The sequence below is a fragment of the Physeter macrocephalus genome, chromosome 7, assembly GCF_002837175.3.
Source record: "Physeter macrocephalus isolate SW-GA chromosome 7, ASM283717v5, whole genome shotgun sequence".
Taxonomy (NCBI): Eukaryota; Metazoa; Chordata; class Mammalia; order Artiodactyla; family Physeteridae; genus Physeter; species Physeter macrocephalus.
In genome coordinates this window covers 55,724,933-55,752,253 of record NC_041220.1, presented here as the reverse complement: position 1 = coordinate 55,752,253, position 27,321 = coordinate 55,724,933, and the positions used below count along the sequence as shown (strand labels likewise).

The 27,321-nt window shown below is 35.8% G+C and overlaps 1 protein-coding gene across 2 annotated transcripts in view; it reads right to left on the bottom strand.

Annotated features, from left to right (window-relative positions):
- Positions 1-27,321, bottom strand: part of GABRA2 (gamma-aminobutyric acid type A receptor subunit alpha2) — a 128,153-nt gene that overhangs the window by 19,031 nt on the left and 81,801 nt on the right. For both annotated transcript variants that reach the window (XM_024132029.2, XM_024132028.2), the window contains 2 exons: positions 24,571-24,714; positions 23,384-23,536 (listed from right to left, as the gene is read on the bottom strand). In XM_024132029.2, coding sequence (XP_023987797.1) covers positions 23,384-23,536; positions 24,571-24,714 — 297 coding nt within the window. The remainder of the gene's footprint in view (positions 1-23,383; positions 23,537-24,570; positions 24,715-27,321) is intronic.

The following is a 27,321-nucleotide window of genomic DNA, read 5'->3' as shown; positions in this document are numbered from 1 at the left end:
GAGTGAATCTGCTTTGCTTCTGTGATAAGAAAAAAATACAAAATTTTTGATTTAAACAAGAGATACTTAATGACTTTTAATCTTTTCTAATTCAAGTGTGAATTCTTGGGAACGACCGATAGATACATTAGTGTTGATTAACTTAAAGAAAATCTACAAAAAATGCATGTTCAAATTATGGCCAACTATAAATTTAACTATGATTCTAAGTCTATACTGCTAGATTAAAATTAGATTTGAGTCTACTCATTCAAGCCAATAAAACATTATAGCAATTTCAATATGAATCTACTATGAGGTTCTTTTTCCCCATATTCAAATATTCCCTATATTTAAATTTTATTTTCTTTCATCTGATTGTGGAAACTTGACATTAAAATTGTTAACGTGGACTATAAGCTCCTTCCTCCTTCCCTCCCTTCCTTCCCTTTTTTCCTTTTACTGGAGGGGTAAGATTCTCATACGTCAGCTTTTCTGCCTGCTTATTGAGTCTAGCCTGGTCCCATTACACTGTAGATAAAAGAGCTAAGAATTAAAGAGCTGCACTTAGCTAGAAACCTCACAAACCTTCCACAAGCCCATCTCCCAACAATGGGCATTTTTCTATACCTAGTAGAGCCTCCATAAATGAATGTTCCCACATTACTTTAACAGACTTGTGTCTTCCCTTATCACCTCTGTGTGACCACCGAATCCCAATGCTTCTTTGGGAAGCCTAAGTTTCTTTTTCAGTAAAATAAAAAGCAGGTATTTTAAAGTGCTTTCAGCACTAAAATTCTATGCATATATGTGAAAAATATGCTACCATTCCCCATACACAGACAATAATGTATAACTATTTTATATTCTGATTTTATTCTGTGTAATATTTATTTCAAGGTGTAGGTGCCAAAAACCTCAACTCATAGAAGCTGAGAAAATGGTGTCAAAGTAAAGAAATGCTAAGTATTGAGTGAAGATATACACTGAAAGGAGAAAATCAAATCAGGGGAAATGATTTCAGCACAGAGACTGAGACTGTGGGCTTCACGGCCAGATGCCTGAATTCTAATTTTGTGACCTTAGGGAAATTCCCTAGCCTCTTCATTCCACAATTTCCTCATTTGTAAAGTGGGGATTAGGGATAGTGTTTTCCCATCCTGTTGTTATAGCAACCAAATGAGTTACTGCATGTAAAGCAATGCCTCTGTTATAAAAAAGACACCTCAGTGTGTGAGCGAAAAAAAAAAATCACTCTGAAAGCAAAGTCAGAACATATTTAAGTCAGAAAAATAAAATAAAATACTCCTTGAGACCTTTATCCCCATCAAATGCTTGTTTGTGGTTAGGGTGTGGGAAGTTAGGAAGTTAGGAAAAAGAGTCAGAAACCAAACAGGCACAAAAACTGCAATAGAACAGAAATGTAAAATTGTTTGATACCACCTGCTGGTTACTGCTAGAAATGGCAGAAACAACAGACAACCTGGAAACAAAATGGTGGATTCCCCACCCCACCCCTGCCTGCCCCTTCAGCCCAATGGACAAAGCAATAATCACCCCTTCCCCCCCAAAATGATAATAATAACATTTACAAATACAGTATAAGTGCAGTATGAAAGGTTGCAATTTTAATTTATTTTTAAGGTTGAAATGTTAACGCATAACTGTACTACATCTGAATAACAAAAAAGTTGAAACTTCTATGTGTTAGAGACAGAAATTAGAACTTGGATAGCATATCATTGTCCTAAAACCTAATTATCTCAAATTCCACTAATTTAAAATTTGTGAACTATTGATTATAATCTAGAAGAACATGATTGAAAGGTTAATTATAATGTAGACAACACTCTGAGGGATTACAAATTTTTCTTCATGCTTACCTGAATACATCATGGATTTAATAAATCCAAAACTCATATCCCTTTCCACAAACCCTTTGTTTCTTGATGTCCCTTTCTCAATGAAAGGCCTCTGCGATCAGAATGAAGTCATTTTCATATTCTGTCAGTTTGCTCAACACATGGTTTCCTCTCCCTAGAATCTTTTCCTTGTCACACATCCTTCTTTTTTACCTAGCTAAATCCTATTCCTTCTCTTAAATTATTGAGTACCTACTTACTGCAGGTATTTTTTGTAGGCACTGGGAACATACCAATGAACAAAATAGCAGAGATTCCTGCACCTAAAGAATGCACATTGGACTAATGCTGCAGTACACACAGGTCAACTTGTTCTTTCTGCAGGATTTCATCCATAAAGGAAAAAAAATAGGCACCTATGACCTGGTCCTATGCATACTTCCATAGGTCATGTCCTTTTTAAATTTTCTATTGGTTTACATGACTGTATATACCCAATAAACTATATGGATTAGAGTTTGTTTGTCTTCTTCTCCCCAAAATGTAAAAGTGTGCATAATAGAGGGTAGGAGATCATTAAATAGTTTTTATATTAAATAGTTTTTAAATAAATAGTGCATAGCAGAGTGCAGGAGGTCGTTAAATAGTTTTTTAATTGAAACTACTTCCCTAATGATCTGTAATTGATAAGCCTTTATTTATTAGGATAATGGCAAGAAATCTCTTCCTTCTTTTATAAAGCAAGTAGGCATTGAGTTCCCATTCTGTGCTGGGCTCTGTGGAGCCGTGAATGGAATGCGATCCAAACCAAATCAGTTCTCTATGAGACATTTTTTCAAAAGAGCACAAAGTAACATAACATCACAACTGGGCGGGGTCTATGATGAACTGTAACAGGGTGACCTACCTAGATGGAAATTTGGGTTAGATTTCCCCAAGGAAATGAAGGGATAAGTTAAAATGGTCACCAGACAATGGAAGATAATACTAGACTGAGGAAAGAATATGCACAGGACCCAGCCCAGAGACATGGGAAAACACGGCATTGTGAGGCATGGAGAGAATCCTGCAAGGTGGGAAGGCAGAAGAGAAGGGTTTTGTGAAGAGGAGGAGAGGGGGGAGGCAAGAGCCAGACTATCCAGGGCCTGTTTGATGGTGTTCAGGTGATATAAATTCTTTTCAAGAGCAATGGGAAAGCTTTATAGAGTCCATTTTAAATTGGTTAGTGACATGGTCAGTATTTCTTGTTTAAAAGATTACTCTGGCTATTGTTCCTCTATAGTTAAGGTGGTTGCTTTTTTCTTTATTTTTTTCCAACATTTTCTGTTTGCCTTTTTTTACTGTAGTTTGAATACGATATGACTAGGTATGTTTATTGTTTGTTTTGATTGTTTTGTATTTATCCTTCTTGGTGTTCTCTGAGCTTTTGGACCTATGGTTTGGTCATTAAGATTTGGCAAGTTTCAACCTGTTAATGTCAAATATTTCTTCTGTTCTTACTGTCTTCTTCTTCTGATATTCCAATTATGACTATGTTAAACCTATGTTTAACACCTGTTAAAATGGTAGCACAGTTCCTGAATGCTTTGTTGTTTTGTTTTTGTTGTTGTTTATTCAATTTTATTTTCCTGTTTGAATTTCAGTCTGTGAGGTTTCTAATGATCTACAGACAAGCTCAGTGATTCATTCTTCAGCCTTATTGAGTTGATTGATGAGCCTACTAAAGGCATTTCTGTTATTGTGTTGTTTTTTTAAAAATTTCTATCATTCCTTTTGATTCTTAGAGTTTCCATCTCTCTGTTTATAGAACTGATTTCTTCTTGGATGTTGTTTCCTTTTTCCATTAGAGACATTAACATATTAATCAGTTATTTTAAATTCCTTGCCTAATAATTCCAACATCCCTGGCATGTCTGAGTCTGGCTCTGTTGTTTGCTTTTTCTTTTCCAACTGTGTTTTGTTTTTTATTTTTCCTTTTGGCATGCCTTCTAAATTTTTCCCCAAGTTTTATTAAGATATAATTGGCATGCATCACTGATAAATTTTTGTTGAAAGCTGATCATGTTGATTTGGGTAATAGGAACTGAGATAAATAGACCTTAAGGGTAGGATTTATGTTAACTTAGCTAGAGGTTGGCTGTGTTTAATGTTTGCTGTCATTATAGGTGCCGCAGGATTCAAGGTTTTTTGTGTTCTTGCTGTGGCTTCCCCTTTTGACTTTGGACTTCCCTAGCTACTCCTCCTCCCAGGGAGTCTGTGTCTTCAGCTCTTTCTGTTGTAAGCTGTTGCTATTCTACAGGCGTTACCTTGGCGTGGTGGTAAGGTGTACTGGAGGGAGACTGGTCTATAATCTTCTGATTAGATCTCAGGCTTTTAGGTAGCCCGTGTCTCAGACTGTAGCTTCACAAGTGTTTCTCCACTTGAACAGCTTTCTTCCCCATTCTGCTTATTCCTTGAAGTGGCTGTAGCATGCCCAATCTATTTCCTTGATGCTCTGATCTCTGTTGATAGTATTTCATTTCCTCAAACCTCCTTAGGTGAGAGAGTAAGACTAGAGGGCCTGGAGTGGTAGGACTGGCCTTCTGTCAGCTGGGATGAGGCTCTGGCCAAGTCCCTTCCCCTGGACACGGGCTTTGGCTATGGAGAAGGCTCTGGGTATATTTCAAAAAGCTTCTTCTCCCTTGCCCTTTCCTCTGCCATTGTCAAGAATGGATATTTCTCAGATCTTTCCCTTGAGAATCTAGTGGGGTTCCGGGGAGGTAAAGCTCACGAATATGTGGGGATCCCCCATAAGACTGTGGCCTTAGGAGTTTCTTACCTTCACATGAGTACACGCTCAGTTTCTAACAATTCATGACAATGACCATTCAAGTGCCTCTACCAGATGCTTAAGCAGCATCTCTTTCAGGTAAAAAGAAAATCTTAGCTGTGTCTCTCAGTGTGTCTGCCTCTTCACAATGTGGGATGGCAGTTTGCCTGTCACCTTATTTCTTGTACGAATGCAGTAAAAGTCCTTAATTTTCATTTGTTTAGCTTTTTCTTATTGTAAGGATGGGAGTGACAGCTTGCAAGCTCTTCACATGTCAGTGCTAAAACCTGAAGCTCAGCGCCTTGATTTTAATACATGATTTTTTATAACTTCCCATGTTATTAGTCATACATGTATTTTTTCTCTTCTAGGTTTCTGGTTGTGTCTGGGTAGTTGAGTTTGACAGTTAATCAGAAAAGCTAGGTAACATTTAGCAAGGTAATGAATCAATATAATATAGACAACCTTCTGGAAGTAAAGAATGAACTGATATCAGCAGATGACTGATAGTCAACAAGGCAAATTCATAAATCTCTGCATTTGGCCAGCACAATTAAATTTGAAACAGATGCTCTAACAGTTCACTGTGTTCCTGCTAACTGCATCTTAAAAGAAGAACTTTGAAGACATTGAATTAAAATGAATTATAATATAAGGTCAGAGTATTGTGATATCACTATATCGACATCATTTAAAAATAACTTGTTAAAAACAGGAAAATTCAAGAAATCAACCAAGTTTTTAATCATATGTACCTGATTTATTCAATCAGCTTGCCTAATATTTGTTCCCCCACTAACTGGCTTGATTATATTTTTGGCAAAAATATTACTTGTAAAGTCTAGCCAAATTATTTAATGCTTCACTACAAGCATAAGAAAAATAATATTTTAAGATTGAAAGTAAGAAGAAAATTCATACAATAATGTTACTGACTCCAATTTATTATCTATGCACACTAGTTGTTAAATTATAAGATATTAAGAACCTTCATGGATACAGACTGCAATTTATTTGCAATCAGTGTATGTGAAAGTACATATACATACATGCATATGAATATTCAGGAACTCTGGGGCATCAGTGGTGGAGCCTCAAGCTATGAGGATCAATTAATATACCAAGTCTGTGTTGACTGTCCCTTCCAGGTTATCAGAGAGCACCCTGAATATTCCCAGAACATAACATATCATAATATAAACCATTGTTTACCTTCCCTTCTCCTCAAACAGACTGTGTAACCTCTTTGAGTGTAAGAATAACATCTTTTTTGTTTACCTTGTGTTGCTAAGGTCTAGCAAAGTGTCTGGCACATTTTCTAACTGAATGGATTAATAAATATAGTTTTGAAGCAAATACACCTATTTGTGTGGATATAGACATATATTATAAATGAGTGGGTACGTTTGTGTGTGTTTGGGGTTAAATACATAAATACACAGAAACAGTCTGATACTAGCTATTTTTTTCCCAGAATTCAATGACTAGGGAAGTGGATGCCTTGGAAGATTTGGGATTAAGAGATGTCCGATCATTTAAAAAGTTTTAAGTAAATATTTTATGTGCTCCATAAGTCTAATCAAAATATTATATATGTAACATTATATATATATACATATATATATACACAAAATAGTGTGTACATAGTATATGGTGTACTATATACTAATATATAATGTGTATATATATAACATATATAGTTATACATGTAATATATACATATATAAAATTACATAAATATACTAATATTATGGTTAGTTCTTAGAAAAGTTATTAAGCTAAGCACCAACTAAAGACTGCTCTCTGGAGTGAGCAAGTAGGAAAGCAGACAAGACAAAATGAAAGTACCACCTCATCCTCTCTCTCATTTAACAATTGTGGTGGAAGACATCCAAGGGTATGATTGTTGTGGTGTCAGAGACCTAGGCTTCCTCTTTCTTGTTTCTCTGCCATTTTTAAGGTAGTGCCCATGTCCTTGAGGTTGAAGAGGGCTTGCCAGCACTTGGCCTGCATTCCAGCAAACAAGAGGGGAGGGAGAAGGAGGGGCACATAAAATATTTAGGTTCTTAATATCTTATTAATTTAACAACTAGTGTACATAGATGTTAAATTAGGGTCAGTAACATTACTCTATGAATTTTCTTCTTACTTTCAATCTTCAAATATGATTTTGCTTATACTTGTAGTGAAGCATTAAATAATTTGGCCAGATTTTACAAGTAATATTTTTGCCAAAAATATAATCAAGCCAGTTAGTGGGGGAACAAATATTAGGCAAGCTGATTGAATAAATCAGGTACATATGTCTTTGAGAACTTAGTCATATGGCCACATCTAGCAGTAAGGGAGGCAGGGAAATGAGTGGGTATGTACATCAAGTCAGTGTAGTCTTCACTTGATGTACACAGCTAGAATTGAGACTTCTAATGTTCTGTAAGTTATTAGGGAATAACTAATCATCTCTGACAGATGGAGGCCTGTGATGCTCTAGGCACAGACTATATAAATTATCTGAAAAATTGGGAAAGGAAGAAAGGAGTGTTTTATATTAACCCTCTAATGTATCAAACTACCTACTAAAGAAAACTCTACATACTTGCATACACTGGCCTTCTGCAAGTCATTCCAATGGGCTTGCTTTGCAAATGCAGCTTTGAGACAGTCCCAAGGCCCACTTCCCAATAGTTTGGTCCTATCGAAATACAGATTCTAGACCTACTATTTCCATGCACGTTCTGTCTTTTGACCACTCTCTTCTTTAGTTCTCTCTGTAGGCTGTTCGTTACCACTTGTAGCTCAATTGTTCAGACTCCACGAGGTAACATAATTGCTCTTCTACTCCTCTTACTTTACTGTTCTCTCTGGGCAATATAATTTACTCTCATTTCCTAACCTGTTCCCACATGACAAATATCTTTAAGGATGTATATTATGAACTCCAGTGCCAAATATCTCACTCCGGCCATCTTCTGGATATCTCTAATGGGCTCAGTAAAAGTTTATTGAGCTTCCTATATGACATTAATTATTTTTTTTAGATTTTTAAAAATTAATTAATTAATTAATTTTAATTTTTGGCTACAATGGGTCTTCATTGCTGCGCGTGGGCTTTCTCTAGTTGTGGCAAGCAGGGGCTACTCTTTGTTGCGGTACACAGGCTTCTCATAGAGGTGGCTTCTCTTGTTGCAGATCACGGGCTCTAGGCACATGGGCTTCAGTAGTTGTGTCATGCAGGCTCAGTAGTTGTGGCTCATGGGCTTAGTTGCTCCACGGCATGTGGGATCTTCCCGGACCAGGGCTCCAACCTGTGTCCCCTGCATTAGCAGGAGGATTCTTAACCACTGCGCCACCAGGGAAGCCCGACATTAGTTTTTTAATTAAAAATCTATCCAGTCTACTACACATCTGCACTTTGTTATACATGAGTATACAAAAATATGAATAATATGCTCAGGAAGAATATAATCTACTGGAAGATGCAGATAATCAATAGGCAATTTCGCAGATGGTGTAATAAATAACAGAGAAAATATGAGGTGCTCTGAAACTGCCTAAAAAGTACCTGTCCAAGATTTTGGGATCAGAGAAGGCTTCCTACAGGAAGTGATATATAAAAGGAAATTTGAAGAGTCTGAGGAATATGTTCAATGAAGAAAAACCATGTTCCTGGGTCTAATGTAGGTCAGTGTAGCAAAAGGCACCCTCACAACAGGTTAGGTTGGGGAGGCCCATGAAGGCCGCATAAACATGGTAAGTGTTTCAGTCAATGGCTGTAACATACAGTCATGGAAAAGTTTCATGCAGGAGAGGGTTATGTGACTAGATTTGAGTTTTAGAAAGATCACTCTTGCCACACTGTGTAGAATGGAATGAAGAATAGTAGACTAAGGACAGAGATCAGAGAAACCTTTTATAATAATCCCACACTGTTAAGTCCCATAGAAATCTCAAATTTTAAGCCTTCACAACTGAATCTATAGTCTAAGCCAAAACCTACCACATCTCCCATAATTCTCTATTGTAGGGAATGATGTTACATTTATCTAGTCACTCAAGTAGAAATCTGGGAGTATTCTGCAATGCCTAATTTCTCTCCCCTTCAGATTCACTATGTCCTGCGTATTCTTCCTCCCTAGCTTCTCTCAGATCTATAACTCTTTCTCCACCAATGTTAATTGTCCTATTCAGGCCTTCATTATTTCTCACCCAGATAATATCAATTGTCTTTTAACTAGTCACCCTCCATCACTAATACCATTTCAATCTATTTATACAATATTCCCCATAATAGTCTTCCCCTAAACTCAAATGCCCCCAGTTTACTCCCTCATTAAATACCCTTCAAGCAGTTTCCATGGCTTTAGCATGGAATGTAAGGCTGTACACGAACTGGTCTCTGTCTAACCTTCCTTACAAACAAATGAATCCCATGCCTGAGATACACCGAGCAATAATCTGCTGTTCTTCATATGCTCCATGTGGCTTTTGATAATTGCGCACCCTCTGCTTAGAATATGGTCTTTTCCATTATGCTAATTTGCAAGGCTTGAGTCGATTCTTCTTCCCTTGGGGCTTCTCTGACTTCCTCAGATTTAACTGCTTCCTTCTTTTTGCTCTTACCTTATTTTGGAATATTTCTCTCCCAGCACCTATGATCCTCTATATCACTTATTTATTTACATGTATCTCTCACTCCTCCATACTCTGAGCAGCCTATAGGCACGTGGAAATGCTACCACCTCATTCAGATTCTGGCAAGAGTAAATCCTTATTTTTTGTTCGTTCATCAAATGAAATAATTAATTTAAAAACCTGTGAACAGTAACACTGGGAGACCATATTCACAAATTCTATAAGAAGGGACATACAGGTTAAGAAGCTAATAAGCTTTAGAATGAAACAGAGGTTTAATCACAACATTGTAATATAAATGGAATATAAAAATAGTGTAAATTGATGCCTTTTCCACTTAAATCGCATATTCTTACATTACTACAGATAGGATTAAAAAAGTATCATTTAGGAGCACCTACTATATGCCACATCTTATTATAAGAACTTTTCATGTATTAATTTGTTTAATTCTCATAACAACCCTGTGAGTTTGGTATTATCATCCTCATTTACAGTTGAGGAAACTGAGGCTAAGTGAAGCTGATGACCTTACTGAAGATCACACTGTTAGCAAGTAGTAGAGGTAGAATACAAACCCAGGCAGTCTGCCTCAAAAGTCCACACTCTTCACTAAATTGTACTGCCTAGTCTATAAATGGTCTTCTCTTTCAAAGCCAATTATATGTCCATATAGTGTATTTTTCAAAATCATGAATCTAACACTTCAGCCCCTAAGCTCTCTATACATTTTAAAGTTATATCGTGTATTAAAGTGTTTCGATTGCTTGAGAAGTGGCTATGCATAGAGACAATGTGCAGTAAAATCAGGCATGGATTTGGATTCTGCTTCTGCCACAGCAGCTATGTGACCTTGCTAAGCTTCATTTCCATCTGTAAAATGAAAATGATTTTTTTGGTGGGAGGGGATTGTTGAGAGGATAGAGTATGAGCATGTATGCCTGGTACATAGAATTGTCCAACAAATGTTAAATTATCCTCCTTTCTCTCTCCCTCTCCCTGCCACCTTCTCTCTCTCAGCCTCAGTCACTTTATCTCTAAAATGGGAATTATGATATATTATAATATAGTATTTTATATACTTGAACATTAAATGATACATGCAAATGTCCCATTTGGAACATGTCAAATAAAAAGTGCTATAGCTTCCCTTCCCTTTCTGAGTTGTTTAGGCCCCCAATACATAGATAAAGCAGCTAAGACTCCAAACCAAGGATGCAAGAGTCCCATCTAGTGGTGGTTTAAGAAAAAATCAAGACACCTAAGGATTATACTGCTTAAATGGTTGCCTAGAAAGCCTTGGGCTATTTTGTTTTATTCATTTCCCACCTTGAGAAATAATCTAATGTGGCTCACAGGGAAAGAGAAAGGAAAGCCTTGAACTGGATTCTTCTCTGTTCTTCCATTGTTCCAAGAATGTCCAAAATCTTTTCAGAATGGATCCACAGATTTCTGGTCTTGTTAAACTCATTATCTTCATTGCTGAACTACTCTATTCCTAGATTTCTAAAAGGATGTGATTCAGCTCCTCAGTTAGGCATGATTTGATAGCCTAATGCTATCATATGGATTCAGCAGTGTTGTTATGACTTAAGACCAATCTCTCACAAGAACACTCATCAGTCGAAATCTATTACATTTGAGAAGTGACTTCCAAGAAGTCTAGCATATGGTTTACCTCTAATCTCAGATGATATCAGGAATGAGGTGGAAGTTCTGGTTAAGGTAAAGCTAGATCTAAAAATGGTTGAAAACAGCCTTTCTGGGATCCATGCACCTCTGCTCCATTACCCAGGAAAGTTCAATCCAGCATAACTGCTAAATACCACAGTGATTGTTATGAACTAACTGCATGTCTGTGTTCCCCCCAGATTCATATGTTGAAATCTAATCCTTGATGTGATGGAGGTGGGGACTTTGATAGGTCATGCGGTCAAGAAGTTGGGGCCCTCATTAATAAGATTAATGCCCTTATAAGAAGAGGCCAGAGAGTTAGCTCACTCTCTTTCTGCCTCGTGAGGGCACAAAGTCAGCAACCTATAATGAAGGAGAGAGGCCTCTCACCAGAACCCCACCACGCAGGTATCCTGATATCCAAATTTCCGCCTCCAAAACTGTGAGAAAGAAATTTCTGTTGTCTATTAGCCACCGAATCTATGGTACTGTGTTAAAGTAGCTTAAACTAAAACAGTAATATTCTGATTTCATAAGTTTAAAAGAAAATAATATATTCAGTATGACGACAATAAGGCAATAAAAGACAGACCACAGAAAACACTATCTTGTATAAACTCCCCACTGTTATCAAATCTTTATTATTTCAGTCTTGTAATTGTATAGTCATAAAATGCAAGGTGACTGTTCAAATATTAATAGTTTTGGTGGTTTCTTATGGTTCCCTGAGGTGATCTAACTAAGGAGATATTATGTTATTTGTGATAAATAATGCATTATTAAATAATTTTTATCAGAAAAAAGTCACTCAAGTAGAAATCATTTCCTTGAAAGACTATGAGGTATTTGAAAATAAACAATAGTTTTAATTTTTTTGAGAGTTTAAAAACTAAGAATAAATATGCACTCAAAATTTTGCTATAGTGAAAATAAATATTTAATGATCTAAACCTATTTAAATAGTAAAATAATCAGAGTAGGAAAATCTATTATTTTCCACTTTTTTATTTCAAGGCCTAAATGAAGAAAAAGAAAAATAACTAAAAACAAAAACTAAAAAAAAAAAAAAAATCAAAACGAAACGACAGTAACAAAAAACACTTCTCTTGAAACACCTAAAATCTCCCTTATATATTCTATAAGGTTATCAAGCTTTCACAGATGAGTTCCAAGACAAAGTACATTATAAGAAATGGTTTTACAGAATGCAGTCAAAAGCAGTCATAGAATTCTCCACCTCAGATTAAAATTAAACAGAAGTTTCTAATGACTAAGGTGAACCTATTATAAGTACCTATACTTTTAAAGACCTGGATTAACTAGGTTAATTTTGCTTAAAAATGCAGAATATGACACCAGGACAGGAGAGAACTTTGAAAAGTCATTTAATGCATTAATTACTATACCATGATGTGATAGTATCAACTTCTGGGCAGGAAATAGGGCAAGGAATCTGAAATACTTCAATAAGCAGCTGCTAATGCCAAAAGTTAACTATTGTTCAAGTCTGAACATTCACCTCTAGTTCTGATCTATGCTTAGTAAGCCCGACTCTCAAACAGAAATTACCTATGTTTGAAGCAATCACCCAGGAGATTTCTGATTTCAAGCTCTAAAGAAAAGAAAACAAAACAAAAAAAAAAAGGGAAAAAGTAGTTTGATGGCATAATGGTGCAGTAGAAAAAGTGAAAAGATTAGAGTCAGAGAGTGTAAGGTCAAATTCTTTCTTTGTTACTGACCTGCTGTCTGATAATGGAGTAGTCTCTTAATACTTTTGGGCTTCAAAATTCTTTTCTGAAAAGAGGGGATAATTACTTTCCTAACTGGGGATATATATATTTTTCAGAATTAAATAATGATTAAATTTGAAGTTTCTAACACAGTATATAACCCATAGAGGTGCTCCAAAACGCACTTTAAAATTTTTTTCTTATCACTATGACCACATAGATTTCAGTGTAGGAAATGGGATTGGACAATCTGCCCTCCTAACTGTATTGAAGTGATATTTGCATGTCCTGAAAAGAATCTAAAACACAAAAAAATCACTGACAAAATAACAGCATACACTTTTAATTCTCTTCCTATGCCCTTCCTAATAATCCATTCTCCTCAATCAATCTTACACAGGCCACCTATATTCCTGAAACAACTTCTAAACCTGCCCCTAGACTTGGACCAGCAAAGCCTTCTAATCTTCCTTGCCATGGCTTATTAACGTATCTTGCTTCAGTCACTTTCCTAATTGGCAGTGGCTGACTGGGATGAGTCTACCAGCAGGGAGGAGTGTGGCTGGTGGGCTGGCAGCTTGCTGATTAGTGTGTGCTGCCTTGTGCCAAAGTCAATTCTGGGATGCCAGGTGTGCAGCCTGTTAGCGCTCTGCAGCCCATGCCTTGTGGAAGACAGGGATTTGGAACGAGGTTTGCAGAGACTGTTTTTGCCCTGCACAGGCTTTCTGTTCATTGGTTTCATATCCTGCTACCACCCAGACATTCTACTCCTGCTGGCACTTTCTCCATACTTTCCAATTAAAACCATCCATTTCTCCTTCTGAGACTGCCCCAATTCTTTCACCTAGATAGGCTGAAGCTGTATCCAGGTGATTTTCTGATTTTCTCTCTCTTTTTAAAGTTCTTTTCAGCTTGATTGAGGTATAATTGGCAAATAAAATTGTAATATATTTAAAGTGTACAGTGTGTTGAATTGATATACATTACGAAAGGATCCCCACCGTAGAGTTACTTAACCTCATCTCACATATTTACCTTTTTTCTTTCTTTTTGGTGAAGACACAAGTTCTATTCCCTTAGCAAATTTCAATTAGACAGTACAGCATTATCAACTATAGTTACCATGTTATACATTAGATCCTCAGACCTTATCCATCTTATAACTGAAAATTTGAACCCTTCTATCAGCCTCTCCCTAATCCCTCACACCCAGCCCCTGGCAACTGAGATTCTATTCTCTGTTTCTATGAGTTCAACTTTCTCTTTGCTTGGATTTTTTGCTCAATTCTTATGCAATGCTCTTTCCTATCTCTTCATGCCTTCATCCATAGACCACTTGGATTCACAGAACATTCTACAGTATCCTTGGTTCTCAGAAAATACTCAGACTTGCTATTTGCTGAATATATAAGACAATAAAAGTGTATGTTTACTTTAAGATTTAATAAAACCTGTACACATATTGTTTCAGGGATCCTCTTAGCATCCCAATGAGGTGGACAGCATAAGTTTTACATCTATTCATAGTGGAGAAAATCTAGACTTTACAAAGGTTACATGTCTTGCTTAATCTACAATTGGAATCAGAGCCTGACAGATGCTCTCTTCATTCTTGGTGCAATATTCTTTCAAACATGTAGTTAAGCGCTCAACATTATTTGCTGTTTTATTTAATAATTTTATTTATTATTATTAGTTGTTTTATTATTATTATATTTGTTACTTCAGATCTTGATTATCTCTTTATTAAACTACAATAACCTCGTTATTAAGAGACTTTCTGCCCAGTAGGTGACTGGTTTCTCAAAAGCTGAAATGGAATGTTCTTCTTATCTGCCATTTTTATGATCACCTATAGTATGTGTTTCATGTAACGGGTACACAGAGCCCACTTATTATATAGCTTTCCTGAACTAAATGAAGAAGCATGTTTTTCACTCACCAATTCCACTGTAAAAAAGATATTTCTAATATTAAATAACTTGTCGGACTTGCTGGTGGAGGGGAGAAATGCTCCAGAGTAGGACTAATGTTGAGACCTATAGGGAATTAGACGATGAGGGCAACAGGATAAAGGGAAGGTAAGCGTGCGGGAAGGGAGGAAGAAGACTAGTGACAATATTGAGAAAGGTATGAAGAAAGCAGATATATTGGTAACTCAAAATGATAGTCTAATAATTAGATACTTAATATTTGGTTTTATAATGTATACAGTTTACATAATATAGAATTTTAACCACACCCAAAGAGAGGTCAGGCCTTTGCTCTCAGCTTCTGGGATGCGATTTCTAGGCCTGGAATGTCACTCTTGATAAGAGTGGCTTTGCCTGGGGGCTTTGGTGCAGCCCAATAGTGACGGTTGAATTTAGGGTGGGAGTTTGGGAACATGCCATATCAGCTCTACCTCCTGAGCAGCTGGAAACTGAGATCAGCCACAAGACCAATCAACCATGCCCATGTGACAGAGCCCCAGTAAAGCCTCTGGACATCAAGGAGCCGGTGAGTTTCCTGCTTGGCAATATGTGCTGTCACATATCAATGCCAGGAAAGTACTGCTGTCCCTGACTCCATGGGGAGAGGCCAATGAAAGCTCTGCATTTGGTACTTTGCCTGGACTCTACCGTATGTGCTTCTTCCTGTGGCTGGCTTTAATCTGTATCTTTTCCCTGTAATAAACCATACCTGTGAGTGTAACAGCTTTCAATGTGTTCTGTGAGTTCTTTTAGTGAATTATCAACTCAAAGTGGTTTTGTGAACACCCTGAACTTACAGTTAGTGTCAGAGTGATTGCAGCCCTCTGCCCTGTGTTCCTTCTAAACTTCACAGTTGGCTAACCTACTGCAAAGAATAAGTTTTATTTGCTTCTTTTTTTTTTTTTTTTTTTTTTGGTGGTACGCGGGCCTCTCACTGTTGTGGCCTCTCCCGTCGCGGAGCACAGGCTCCGGACGCGCAGGCTCAGCGGCCATGGCTCACGGGCCCAGCCGCTCCGCGGCACGTGGGATCTTCCCGGACGGGGGCGCGAACCCGCGTCCCCTGCATCGGCAGGCGGATTCTCAACCACTGCGCCACCAGGGAAGCCCTATTTGCTTACTTTTTTTCCCTGTATCCATTCAACCTTCTTTTGGAAACAGCACTCTGATTCCCTAATTTTAAAAATTAGGAAAGTACCCCACTTGACACTTTTAGTCTCTATAATGTTGCTAACCTCTCATTGAACTCACAAATGTGCTTATCTATACTGTCTATCTATCTATCTATCATCTATCTAAAATAATTTTCCATTTACTTATTGCCTCAGTTTAACCTATTTAATTGGCCATCAGCTTAAAAAGAGGTAAAAATAACTGCCCTCTTGAAATTCAAATTCTTGTCAGGGAGGCAAATTAAACAAAAATATATTTTTTTTCTATAAAATATTGGAAGATGATATGTGCAATGGAAATAAAAAACATAGAATAGGACCAGCAGGAGCAGAAGATTCAGGATTGGGAAGCAGTTCACAATTTTAAGTTCGATTGTCAGGTAGATCTTTTCAAGGAGATGACATTTTAGAAAAGCCTGAAGGAAATGAAGGAGTTAGCCACACAGATATCTGGGAAAAGAGAAACCCAAGCAGAGGGAAAAGACAAACCTTAGAGGTGAATGGCTAGTATATTCATGAAATAAGAAAGAGGCCTGAGTGGATGCTAGGGGAAGGGAGGTCATAAGAGGGGTGTGAACCTGTCCATGATGATTGTATCAGGGATAAGAATGTGACCCATGTCTAACCAATAAGACTCAATTATGGGACTTTGAGATGGGATGCACATCTAAGATGTTGCTTCTTATGGATATCTATACAAGCTCATGATTAATTAAGAATAAAGTTAACAAAGAGGCTTAAGTCCGCTGGACTTGAGCTTCATTTGACATAATAAAGGAGACTCGGTTAAAAACTGAACACACACTGGCATATTTCACTTAAATACAGGAATATCAAAAATTCTGAAATTCCCTGCAAACAATTGAACACTGATTATATGAATATCAAAGAAGCTGGATAACTGCCCAGGTACGTCTTACCTAGAGGTTTATAGAGTTCATAACTCCCAAAATATGCCATCCTGGGATATCCAACCTAAACTAAAACAAGATCTGACCACTCTTTACCTATTTATTGATAAGAAGGAGAGAATTAAGTATTAGATAATGAATAGTAATAATAATAATAGCAATCGTTTACATAGAATTTACTATGTGCCGGAATTGTTCTAAGTGTTCCATGTGTCTATGAATGTATGTGTGTGTGTTGATTCCCTAAAATACCTCATGAGCTAGATATTATAATCCCAGTTTTACAGAGGGATGAAACTAAGGTACAAAGAGGTTAAAAAGACTTTCCATACATAGCTTACCTAACTTGATCATAGAAGAGCCAGATTTTGAATCAAGATACAAACATACTTTGGAGATATTACAGGTTTGGTTCCAGACCACCACAATAAAGTGAATATCACAATAAAGCAAGTCACATGGAAATTTTGGTTTCCCAGTGCATATAAAAGTTATGTTTACACTATACTATAGTGTATTGAGTGAGAAATAGTATTGTCTTAATTAAAAAATACTTTATTGCTTAAAAAATGCTAAGCATCATCTGAGCCCTCAGTAAATTGTAATCCTTTTACAACAGTAACATCAAAGGTCACTAGTCACAGATCACCAAAACAAATATAATAATAATAAAAAAGTTTGAAATATGGTGAGAATTACCAAAATGTGACACAGAGACATGAAGTGAGCAAATGCTGTTGGAAAAATGTCACCAATAGACTTGCTTGATGCAAGGTTGCCACAAACCTTCAATTTGTAAAAAATGCAACATCTGCAAAGTGCAACAAAGTACCGTAAAACAAGGTATGCCTGTGCTCTGATTCCAGAATATGTGCTCCTAATCATTTCATGACCTTCATAGCAAACTGCTATTTTTTCTTTTTTTTTTTCTTATTGTAGTAGAAACCACTAGCTGCCAATCCAATATTTAGTTAATCATAATATTGGAACACTGAATTTATTCAGGGTGGCAATTTCTCAGACTCTCCGGTTATGAGACCAAGTTAGGCTAATAATATATAAATAGAGATTGCTTGAAGGGACTTCTGGGAAAGCTCATTAATGGCAAACACAGAGCTGGAAGAGGTCTTTTGCCCTTTTTGCTTACTCCTTCCTGTTCCTGGATATGAACGTGATATGTGGAGCACCAACAGCCTTTTTGGACAGTGAAGCAAAACTCCATGCTAGGGATATAAAAGAAGAAAGATGAAAAGAGACAGACTGCCTGATGCCCATGATAGTATCATATTAGTCTTGGAGTATCTACTTGAGGATTTTTTTCACATGAAAAAAAAGAAACATCTCATATAATCAAGCCACTATCTTTTGGATTTCCTAACATAAGCAGTCAAACTGAATCATGGAAATCTGTGATCTAAGGAGAAAAATGAGCAATCCTAACATATCCCTCTGGAGTTTTAATTACTCCAAAAATATAAGACAAGCAGGTAAGTCACTTGCAAATGCAATGAACTTTGTACGTACAAACTTTGCAGTGTAAGGCATTTGAACTCCCTGTACTCTTTTACCAGACAAACATATACCCTAATAGATGTTTGTTATTTGGTTTTAGTTCTTAATAGAAAAAAACTCTCTATTCCATGCTGAATATAATATTAAGACAGAAATACAGTACATACATCTTATATATAAACTTATTCATATACTCATATGTTCATATATTAATGTGTAGTAATATATTCATAGATAAACTTACTCATAAATTTGAAAAATGATTTGGCTTCAAATATACAAACAATAATTGGCAAACTCGTTATTACTACTCTTATTTATAGGAAGTTCTGAAGGATGTTAAGCAACTAACAAAACCATAAGCCACAATTTCACAAAATAAGCTATACGTTTATACAAACACAAAATGAGGTTTGTACATTGCAAATACATTGTTTAGTCACAGGAGGCTTGAAAGCACAAAACCTGAGGTTTAAGGTTAGAAGTTTCCCAAGTGCTTTCTTGTACCGTTGGCAACAGAGAACAACTACCTCATCATAAGGGTGTTTGGTTTTGTTCAAGGACATACCCCAAGCCTCTAGAACCATGTGATAAGTAGGTGCTCAGTAAATATTCGTTGGTGTTGAATGAACTCGACGTGAGCACTCAGAGAAAGTCAAAGGAGGTTTTCCTCATCTATCATTGTAAGATATGTAGGCAGCCCCTTTGAAAATATCTTTGAAAAATATCAAGCTGCCCCTACAACCACAAAATAAATGCAATATAAAAAAAACTGAATAGATAAAACCCAATACAATGGAACAAAGTTTCTAATATCAAAGGGGTGCACATTCTAATTTCAACCCCTCTGCCTGCTGTCTTATTTGCTCTGTTTTCTTATTCTATTGACAGCATGAAGTCAGACCTCAAACGCTGAGAAATTTGGCATCTGTGTCCCAGGGCATATTAATTTCTTAACTGTAATAGTTGTTGTTGTTGTTGTTGTTTTAACTTGGGGGGTTACCCACCACAGAAAGCCTCTGAGGCAGGAGGAGGGCAGATGATTTAATGATATCTTGTAGACCTGATTTAATGGTAATCAGCTTGTAGACCTGACTGTGGATTCAGGGAGAGAAGTTTGGAGAGGGTAGACACTTTGCTTAGGTAACTGCTGTGCATCGGTCAGAGAATGATGTTAAGGAGGCAGAAAACGGTGAAAGATAGAATGGGGGTGGAGAACAAAGAGGCTGGGCAGGTTTCACATCTCATTCCATACGGGATGTAGGATTTTTAGCTTTTACTTTCACACACATATACACATACACTCACATGGAATTATATTTATTACAAACTTTACACAGAATAACTTGTAGAGATAATACTAAGAATGCCTTTACCACCTAACAGTTTATATTTACATGACAATATGACTTTTGGGTCCTTAAACCTGTATTGTGAATCATTCATACACAAATGAATTTACACATTCAAGTATAGTCTGGATTTTTAGCTTTGTATGTGTTATTTTTATAATCAGTCTTTAGAAACTTTTGTACATTTGTTATAGTTGAACCTAGCAGCCTAGATACTAACACATTCTATTGATTCACTGTTAATTATTTATCCATCTATTTATCTCTCCTTATACTTAGGTAGTCTTCTATTGGTTTCTTTTAAACATATTCCTCTATATGATTTATGCTATAAAATCTCTGTCTTTATTTACCTCAATGCAATATTTTGTTTTCCTTACAACCTTTATTAAGCAAATACTTCATCATTTAATTTTATCTGATATGCTGTATATTTATATATAAATTTAGATCTTTCTGGAATATCAACTCTGTCCTAATCATTTCCTTTCTGTTATTATTATGTAATTTTCCCTAAAACTTTATTTTCTGTATTATTTGTGCTCTGAAAATCATGTAACCTTATTTTTCAAGTCATTTGAATGGAAGTTTTCTCATATTTTTAGCCATATCAGTTTTTTTTGTCTTTGATTCAATAATTTGCAAATTTTGAAATAGATATCTAAGAAAATTCCTAAATCCTGGGAAATCCTTGGTGTGCTCATCAATTTTTTTTTTATTTAACTTGTGATTTAAAAATTATTTTACAGAGATGAAATTCACATAATATGCAATGAATTATTTTAAAGTGTACAATTCAGTGGCATTTATGCATTCACAGTGTTCTGCAACCATCATCTCCCTCTAGTTTCAAAACTTTTTTATCACCCTAAAACACCTTTGTTATTACTACAAAATCACTTCTCATTTTTCCCCTGCATCCATCCACTGTCTGCTGCCTGTCTCTATGGATTTGCCTATTCTGGATAATTCATATGGAAGGAATCATACAATATGTGACCCTTTTCATCTGCCTTCTTTTACTTAGAATGACGTTTTCGAGATTCATACATGTTGTAGCATGTTATCAGTATTTAATCCTTTCTATAGATGAATAATATTCTACTGTAAGTATATACTACATTTTGCTTATCCATTCATCCACAGAAGGATATTTGGGTTGTTTCCATCTTTTGACTATTAGAAATGATGATGCCATAAATACGTGTGTATAAGTTTCCATGTAAACATATGTTTTCATTAGTTTTAGATAATACCTAGAGATGGAATTGTTGGATGATACGGTAATTCTATGTTTAACCTTTTGAGGAACTGCTGAACTGTTGTCCACAGAAGCTGTACCATTTTATATTCCCCCAGCAATATGAATGTTTCTATTTCTCCACATTCTCACCAATATGTATGTCCTTTTGTTTTGTTAATTATTATGGCCATCCTAGTATGCATAAAATGTACTTTATTGTCATTTTGATTTGTGTTTCCTTAAGATACAATGATATACATCATTTCTTGTGCTTGTTTGCTATTTGTATATTTTCTTTAGAAAAAAGTCCATTCAAGTTCTTTGCCCATTTTTTAAAATCAGGTTTTTTGTCTTTTTGTCTTTGAGTTGTAAGAGTTCTTTATTTATTCAGGATATTAAACCCTTATCAGATATATAATTTGCAAATGTATTCTCCCATACATAAGTTGTCTTTTGACATTATTGATAATGTTATTTGAGATACAAAAGTTTTCAATTTTAGTGAAATCCAATTTATCTATTTTTTCTTTGTTACTCATGCTTTTGATGTCAAACCTAAGAATCCAGGGCTAGATCCAGTCATAAAGATTTATCCTATATTTTCTTCTAACAGTTTTATACTTCTAGATTTTACATTAATGCTTTGTATCAATTTGAGTTAATTGTTGTATCTGGAGTGAGGTAGGGGTCCAGCTTCATTCCTTTGCACATGGTGGTCATCCAGCTGTCCCAGCACCATTTGGTGAAGAGACTACTATTTCCCCACAGAATGGTCTTGGCACCCTTGTTGAAAATCCATTGGCCATAGTTGTTTGTTTGTTTGTGGACTCTCAATTTTATTCCATTGGTCTATATGTCCATTCTTATGCCACTACCACACTGTTTTGAATAATGTAGCTTTGTACTAGGTTTTGAAGCTGGGAAGTATGAGTCCAGCGATTTTTTTTTTCTTTTTCAATATTGTTTTGGCTATTTGGAGCCCCTTGCAATTTCATATGAATTTGAGGATTGGAATTTCTGCAAAAAAAAAAAAGCCACTGGATTTGTTACAGGTATTGAATTCAATCTATAGATTGCATTGGGGATAATTCCCATCTTAACAGTATTGTCTTCCTCTCAAAAAACATGAGATGTCTTTCCATTTAATTAGGTCTTCTTTAATTTCTTTCAACAAAGTTTTATAGATTTTAGTGGACAAGTCTTTCACCTATGTTGTCAAATTTGTTTCTACGTATTTTACTATCTTGGATGCCATTATAAATGAAATTATTTTTTAAATTTCTTTTCAAATTATTCTTTGCTAGTATTGAGAATAAAATTGATTTTTCTCCATTGATAATAAGAATAGCCAACAGTTATATAGCACATATTAAATGCCAGGCATTGTTCTAAGAGCTTAAGCATGTCTATGGTCCCAAAACACTATATAAGATAAAGGTACACTATGTTAGCATGGCCTACAAGGACTTCCCATTAGGTCTCAAGCTATACTTCTATCTGTATGTATATCAAATGACACTGAAACAGCTCACTGTCACTGAATACACTATGTTCTTTCATCCTTCAATGTCACTGCACACTTTACCCTTTTTTTTGGCTAGGATTCTTGTCCCATATCATCTGTCTGGGAAACTCCTACTTATCCTTCAAGAATTAGCTCAAATGTTGACTCAGCTACTTAATCAGTCCTTTTAGGGAGGATCCATGCTGCTGTCTTTTTAAGTGGCTTGTATGTGCCTCTTTTATAATGATTTCATCTTGTGTTGCCATTATCTTTCCTGCTTATTCTGGTGCCCTCCACTGTACAGAGATAGTTGAATGCAGGGACTATATTTTATATGTTTTTGCACCTTTAGGGCCTGATGCCATATCCAACGTAGTAGATTCTCAAGAAAGCTTTCCTAGATGAATGAGTGGACCAAATACACAAAGGTGATCTACTTTGTCACAAAATGTACTCATCCTAGTTCATATATCCAAACAGCAGTAACCGAATTTCCCTGCATGGTTTAAATCAAGAAAATTAACTTTGTTATTAAACACACTACTGGTAGCTAATGAGGGGGTCTTTTTCTCCCTCTTTTTCCCTTCCTCCCTAATTCTCTCTCACTTAAAGTACTAACGTCATTTTTGTTCATCTAAAAACCAAACAAAAAAATGAAATGAAATGAAATAAAATAAAATAAAATAAATATAGCTTAGAAATATGGTACTGTTATACTTTACATTAAAACCTCTAAGAATATTCTCCTTATACTAACATGGAAAGAAACGTTGATAAGCAAAATGATTTAACAGAAAGAAGACAATGTAATTCAGAAGATTTGAGAACTTCTTATATTCCTTTTTAAGAGTGTGACACTGACTCTGTATTGTACCTCTCTGAGCCTCAGTTTCCTCATCTATAAGGCAAAATGAATACTCCCTGCTCTGCACACCACAAACTACTGGGGTGAAGATCAAGAGCGATAATGCTTTTGAAAGAAAGCCATGAAACAAAATGTACCGTACAGCAAAGTATGTAGTTATTCACTCACCAAACACAGTTCTTGCCGGCACAGATTCTCTGTTAAGCCAGAATGACACTTGGGAGAGAATGACAGTCATGATGCAAGGCAGATATGTCTGAATCACAAAATACCCAATTTTTCTTTTCAAGTGGAAATGAGCTGTCATTACGGTATATTCACCTAGAAGAAAAATTTAAGAAGCTTAAGAAACTGTAATAGTCAATAGTTTGAACATTTCGGAAATGGAAGGGATTAGGCAAAGAACAGTCCCTGATTTAAAAAAGGAAAGAATTTGCCCCATATATGACATGGAAAGTATATAACATTAAAATGCCCACTTAGCATAGCAAGAGTATTTAAAAGAAAATTTTCATATGACCAAAAAATTTGAATGGCATGTGTATCGTGTGGAATTTGTTTTTCTCTTAGGTCATGCTTACTGACCAAGGGATAGAGGATTCATAAATGCTCTGACCATGGATTATCTTACTTGCTCAGGTTTTCATCCCCTTTGGTCCCAACCTCAAGCCTCTGTTTTGACTGTTTCCAGTCCAGTCCTCTCCAGCTCTTTAAAGTATTGATCTCTGGCCACATCTCCAAGACTGATCTCCTGGCCCAGATGTTCTACTTTTAATCTTGTCACCAGTTTTGAATTTATGTGTTAATGTCTGCTCTAATATAGTGGCGTCAGTTATATCTGACACTCATAGCTACCTTCCTTTCTGCTCTCTGGGTTTACATCTGCCAGATGTGAGATCATTCGTTCATACAGCTGCTTTTTCTTAGAAAGGGCTTTAGCTTTCCCACACAGACCAATAGTAATTATCCATCATCAAGAGTTGAATAGTCATAGCTTATCCAGAATAGGGGGAAAAGAATTAGAAAGTGAGGGAAATTGTAATACTGTGTGAAGGTAAAATTGGCTTGTCTCAAAAGACACACATGTTTTGAATTGGGAGCTTAAGTTAGACTAGTGTTTTTTAAACTTTAATGCACACCTTGGTATCTCCTTGAAATCTTGTTAAAATGCAGATTCTGACTTAGTAAGGAGTCAGGCCTGAGATTCTGAATTTCTAAAAAGCTCCCAAGCACAGTCTGCTGCTCCTTCTTAGACCTGGGGCACAAAAGGTTTTAAGCAAACTGACACATTTCCAATGACGTTAACCCATTAATCTTCTTAGGAACTAGCTTTTCTTTAGACTCATTTTACTAACCTGTACTGGATTTAATTGTCTCCTTCCCAATTGATTGGCCCAGCAGATCATACTGATTTAACCTAGAGCCATCAGGAGCAACTTGTACAGAATCAGATGCATTGTATGTCCAAATGTAAGTGACCTCCGAGGTTGTATATGCGTCTGTAGGAAATCAGGAAAAAAATCTTTTCAAGCATTTTAGTAAGAACTATCCATAACACCCAGCATCAAAGGTTGCATATTTCATAGAATTATTGTTTACTATAAAAATTGATTTTTTTAGGGCAAAAAAGTGTCTTTGAAATTTACAACTTCAGTATGAAGGGTGTGAAGCAGACCAAGAGAGACAACCATGACCACAAGAGTATTTTCACTGTAACCACTTTGAGAGATGAAGAGCAAATTTCTCTTTAGAGCCTGCAAAAATCACTGGGCCCTGAGATGGTTAAAACCTCCTCCATATTCGCAAGGTAGTAGATGATGGCATTGCAGTAAACAGGTTATGAATGCCCAAGGCCCATTTAACCAGTTAATTTAGAAATAATAATCACTCATGAAAAACTTATGTCCATGTGAGAATAATGATGACATGTATTGTGTTTATTTTAGGTATTATTTTTGTAGTTAGTTTTGTAGGTTTTTCTTCAAAACGTTCACCTAGTTAAGAATTAAGTGACTTAACTATCATAATACAACACATTTCATTAGAAGAATGAGAATTTTGCAGAATATGCAAAATAATTCAGAATGCTATAGGTTTGTAAGCTGAAAACACTTTTTAAAACCTGTTCATTTTAAAATTAATGAAAAAAAATAAAATTAATGAATGCACACAGATCTCACTGAACTATACTTGCATAGCATCCTAATTAAACTATGGATTGGTAGGAGGGGACAAATCACATACAGAACAAGTATAATTTTCGGATTTATTTGGCCAATGATACAGAACTAAGCAGAAGTGAGATGACTCTAACGCTGGAGGGCAGGCAGCCTATTTTGTCTCAGTACTTCTCTGGCCCTGGCATTTCCCTTGCGCCTGTAAGGGGAACAGCTGACCTCTCCATGAGGGCAGAGTCTCTCCACAGTTGAATAACCAGACAATTCCAGCTGTACTATTGACCTTTCAAAGAACTTCTATGCACTTTTGCTGAAGGGAATGTTTAGAAATATTAGTTACTCCTGGTCCTTGAGCAAAACTCAGCATCACAGTCACATTTTCAATTGAGGGAGAGAAAGAACCAGCTGTCTCCAGCAATATCTCTGCCTCTAGCTCTCCAGGACACTGGAAAAGCTCATTTACCTGCCATCTAATAGGTTTTCTAGGTTAATACCATTGTTCTGGGGTGGTTCTGGTACTTACCTTGATCTAAAGTCTGTGATCACAAATCCATTCCCACTTAAGCATTAGTTACAATAAAGTGAATGTTGTGTCTTATTCACTGTGTGGTCTTTTAATGATATACTACAGTGTTGTCTGGTTTTCAGAATGTTACTAGTAAATGTTAATATCAGTGAAATACATGTATACACCTACATCCACATATAATTATATTATGTGAAACAATTTTTGAAATAGCATTCTAAAAAGTATATATGTATGTATATCATTATACATACTTCATATCGTTATATGTTTTTATATGTATTTGTTTTAATAGCAGATCTATTCCTACAGCTTGCATATGAATTAATTCAGTTACCCTGAGGTCTAAATTTTTATTAATAAATTTCAATTAGTTAATCATTGATGATTCTGCTGTTATGTATAAATAAGTAACATTAGTAATGTGTATAACTAGCAATGCATTTGCAGATCATCAAATGGCCTTCTCTTCAATAAAATTTCAAATGACACAGAATTTAATAAACCAAAAAGACATCACATGCTCCAGTTCATATCAGAAGGCCTCAGAGTACTCAGTAGTTGTGGATCTTAATAAATTATGAGGTTTTATCTTAAGCAATTATAATAATTCCACTTTTGAATTTTGACATTTACCTTTAAACATAAATAAGAGAAGATGAAACTCTACAAACATAGGTGACATTTTAAAGAAACTAGTAAGAGACTAATGGGAGGGACTCTGTCTTACTCATATCTATACTTCTTGCACCTGGCACAATGCCTGTCACGAGGAAAATGTTCTCACTTCATTCTTGTTAGATTAATCAACAAACTCATAATATTTTAATTCTGTTATTTACTGTTATGAAAGATGGAAATCTGGATAGAAGCCTAAGAATATGTTAAAGAAAATGACGGATCCTGCCCATGTCTTTTATAAAAAAGCAATTATTTACTTTCATTTTTTAGGCAGGAATGTTTTTTAGATTGGGGGTCTGGTGAGAGAAGAGAGAGCAGAAAGTTATGCAATGCAGATTAGAGGCATTTCCTGGCCTACCAACACACATATAAACTTGGAGACCATTGTGATTTTTCAGTGAAGTATAAAAGGAGAGAAAGACAAATTTCTTTATAAATTCCATATCTAGATTAGTTTTCCATTAAATAATTTTATGCAGTAATCCATTTTGAGTCCTAATCTGCATTAAACATCAAATGCATACTGACCGATTCTTAATATTTGATAACAAAAACAATCCCCAAATCATTTTTATCCAAAAAGAAAATGTATAATTTCTTTTGGGATAATGCCCAGAATACTCTTAGATTTCCATTCAGGAAGTTTTAAGTCAAATTAAACAGCAAGGAATTATATAAAGATGTGAGGTAACGGGAATAACGCAAAACGAAACTGAATTCAA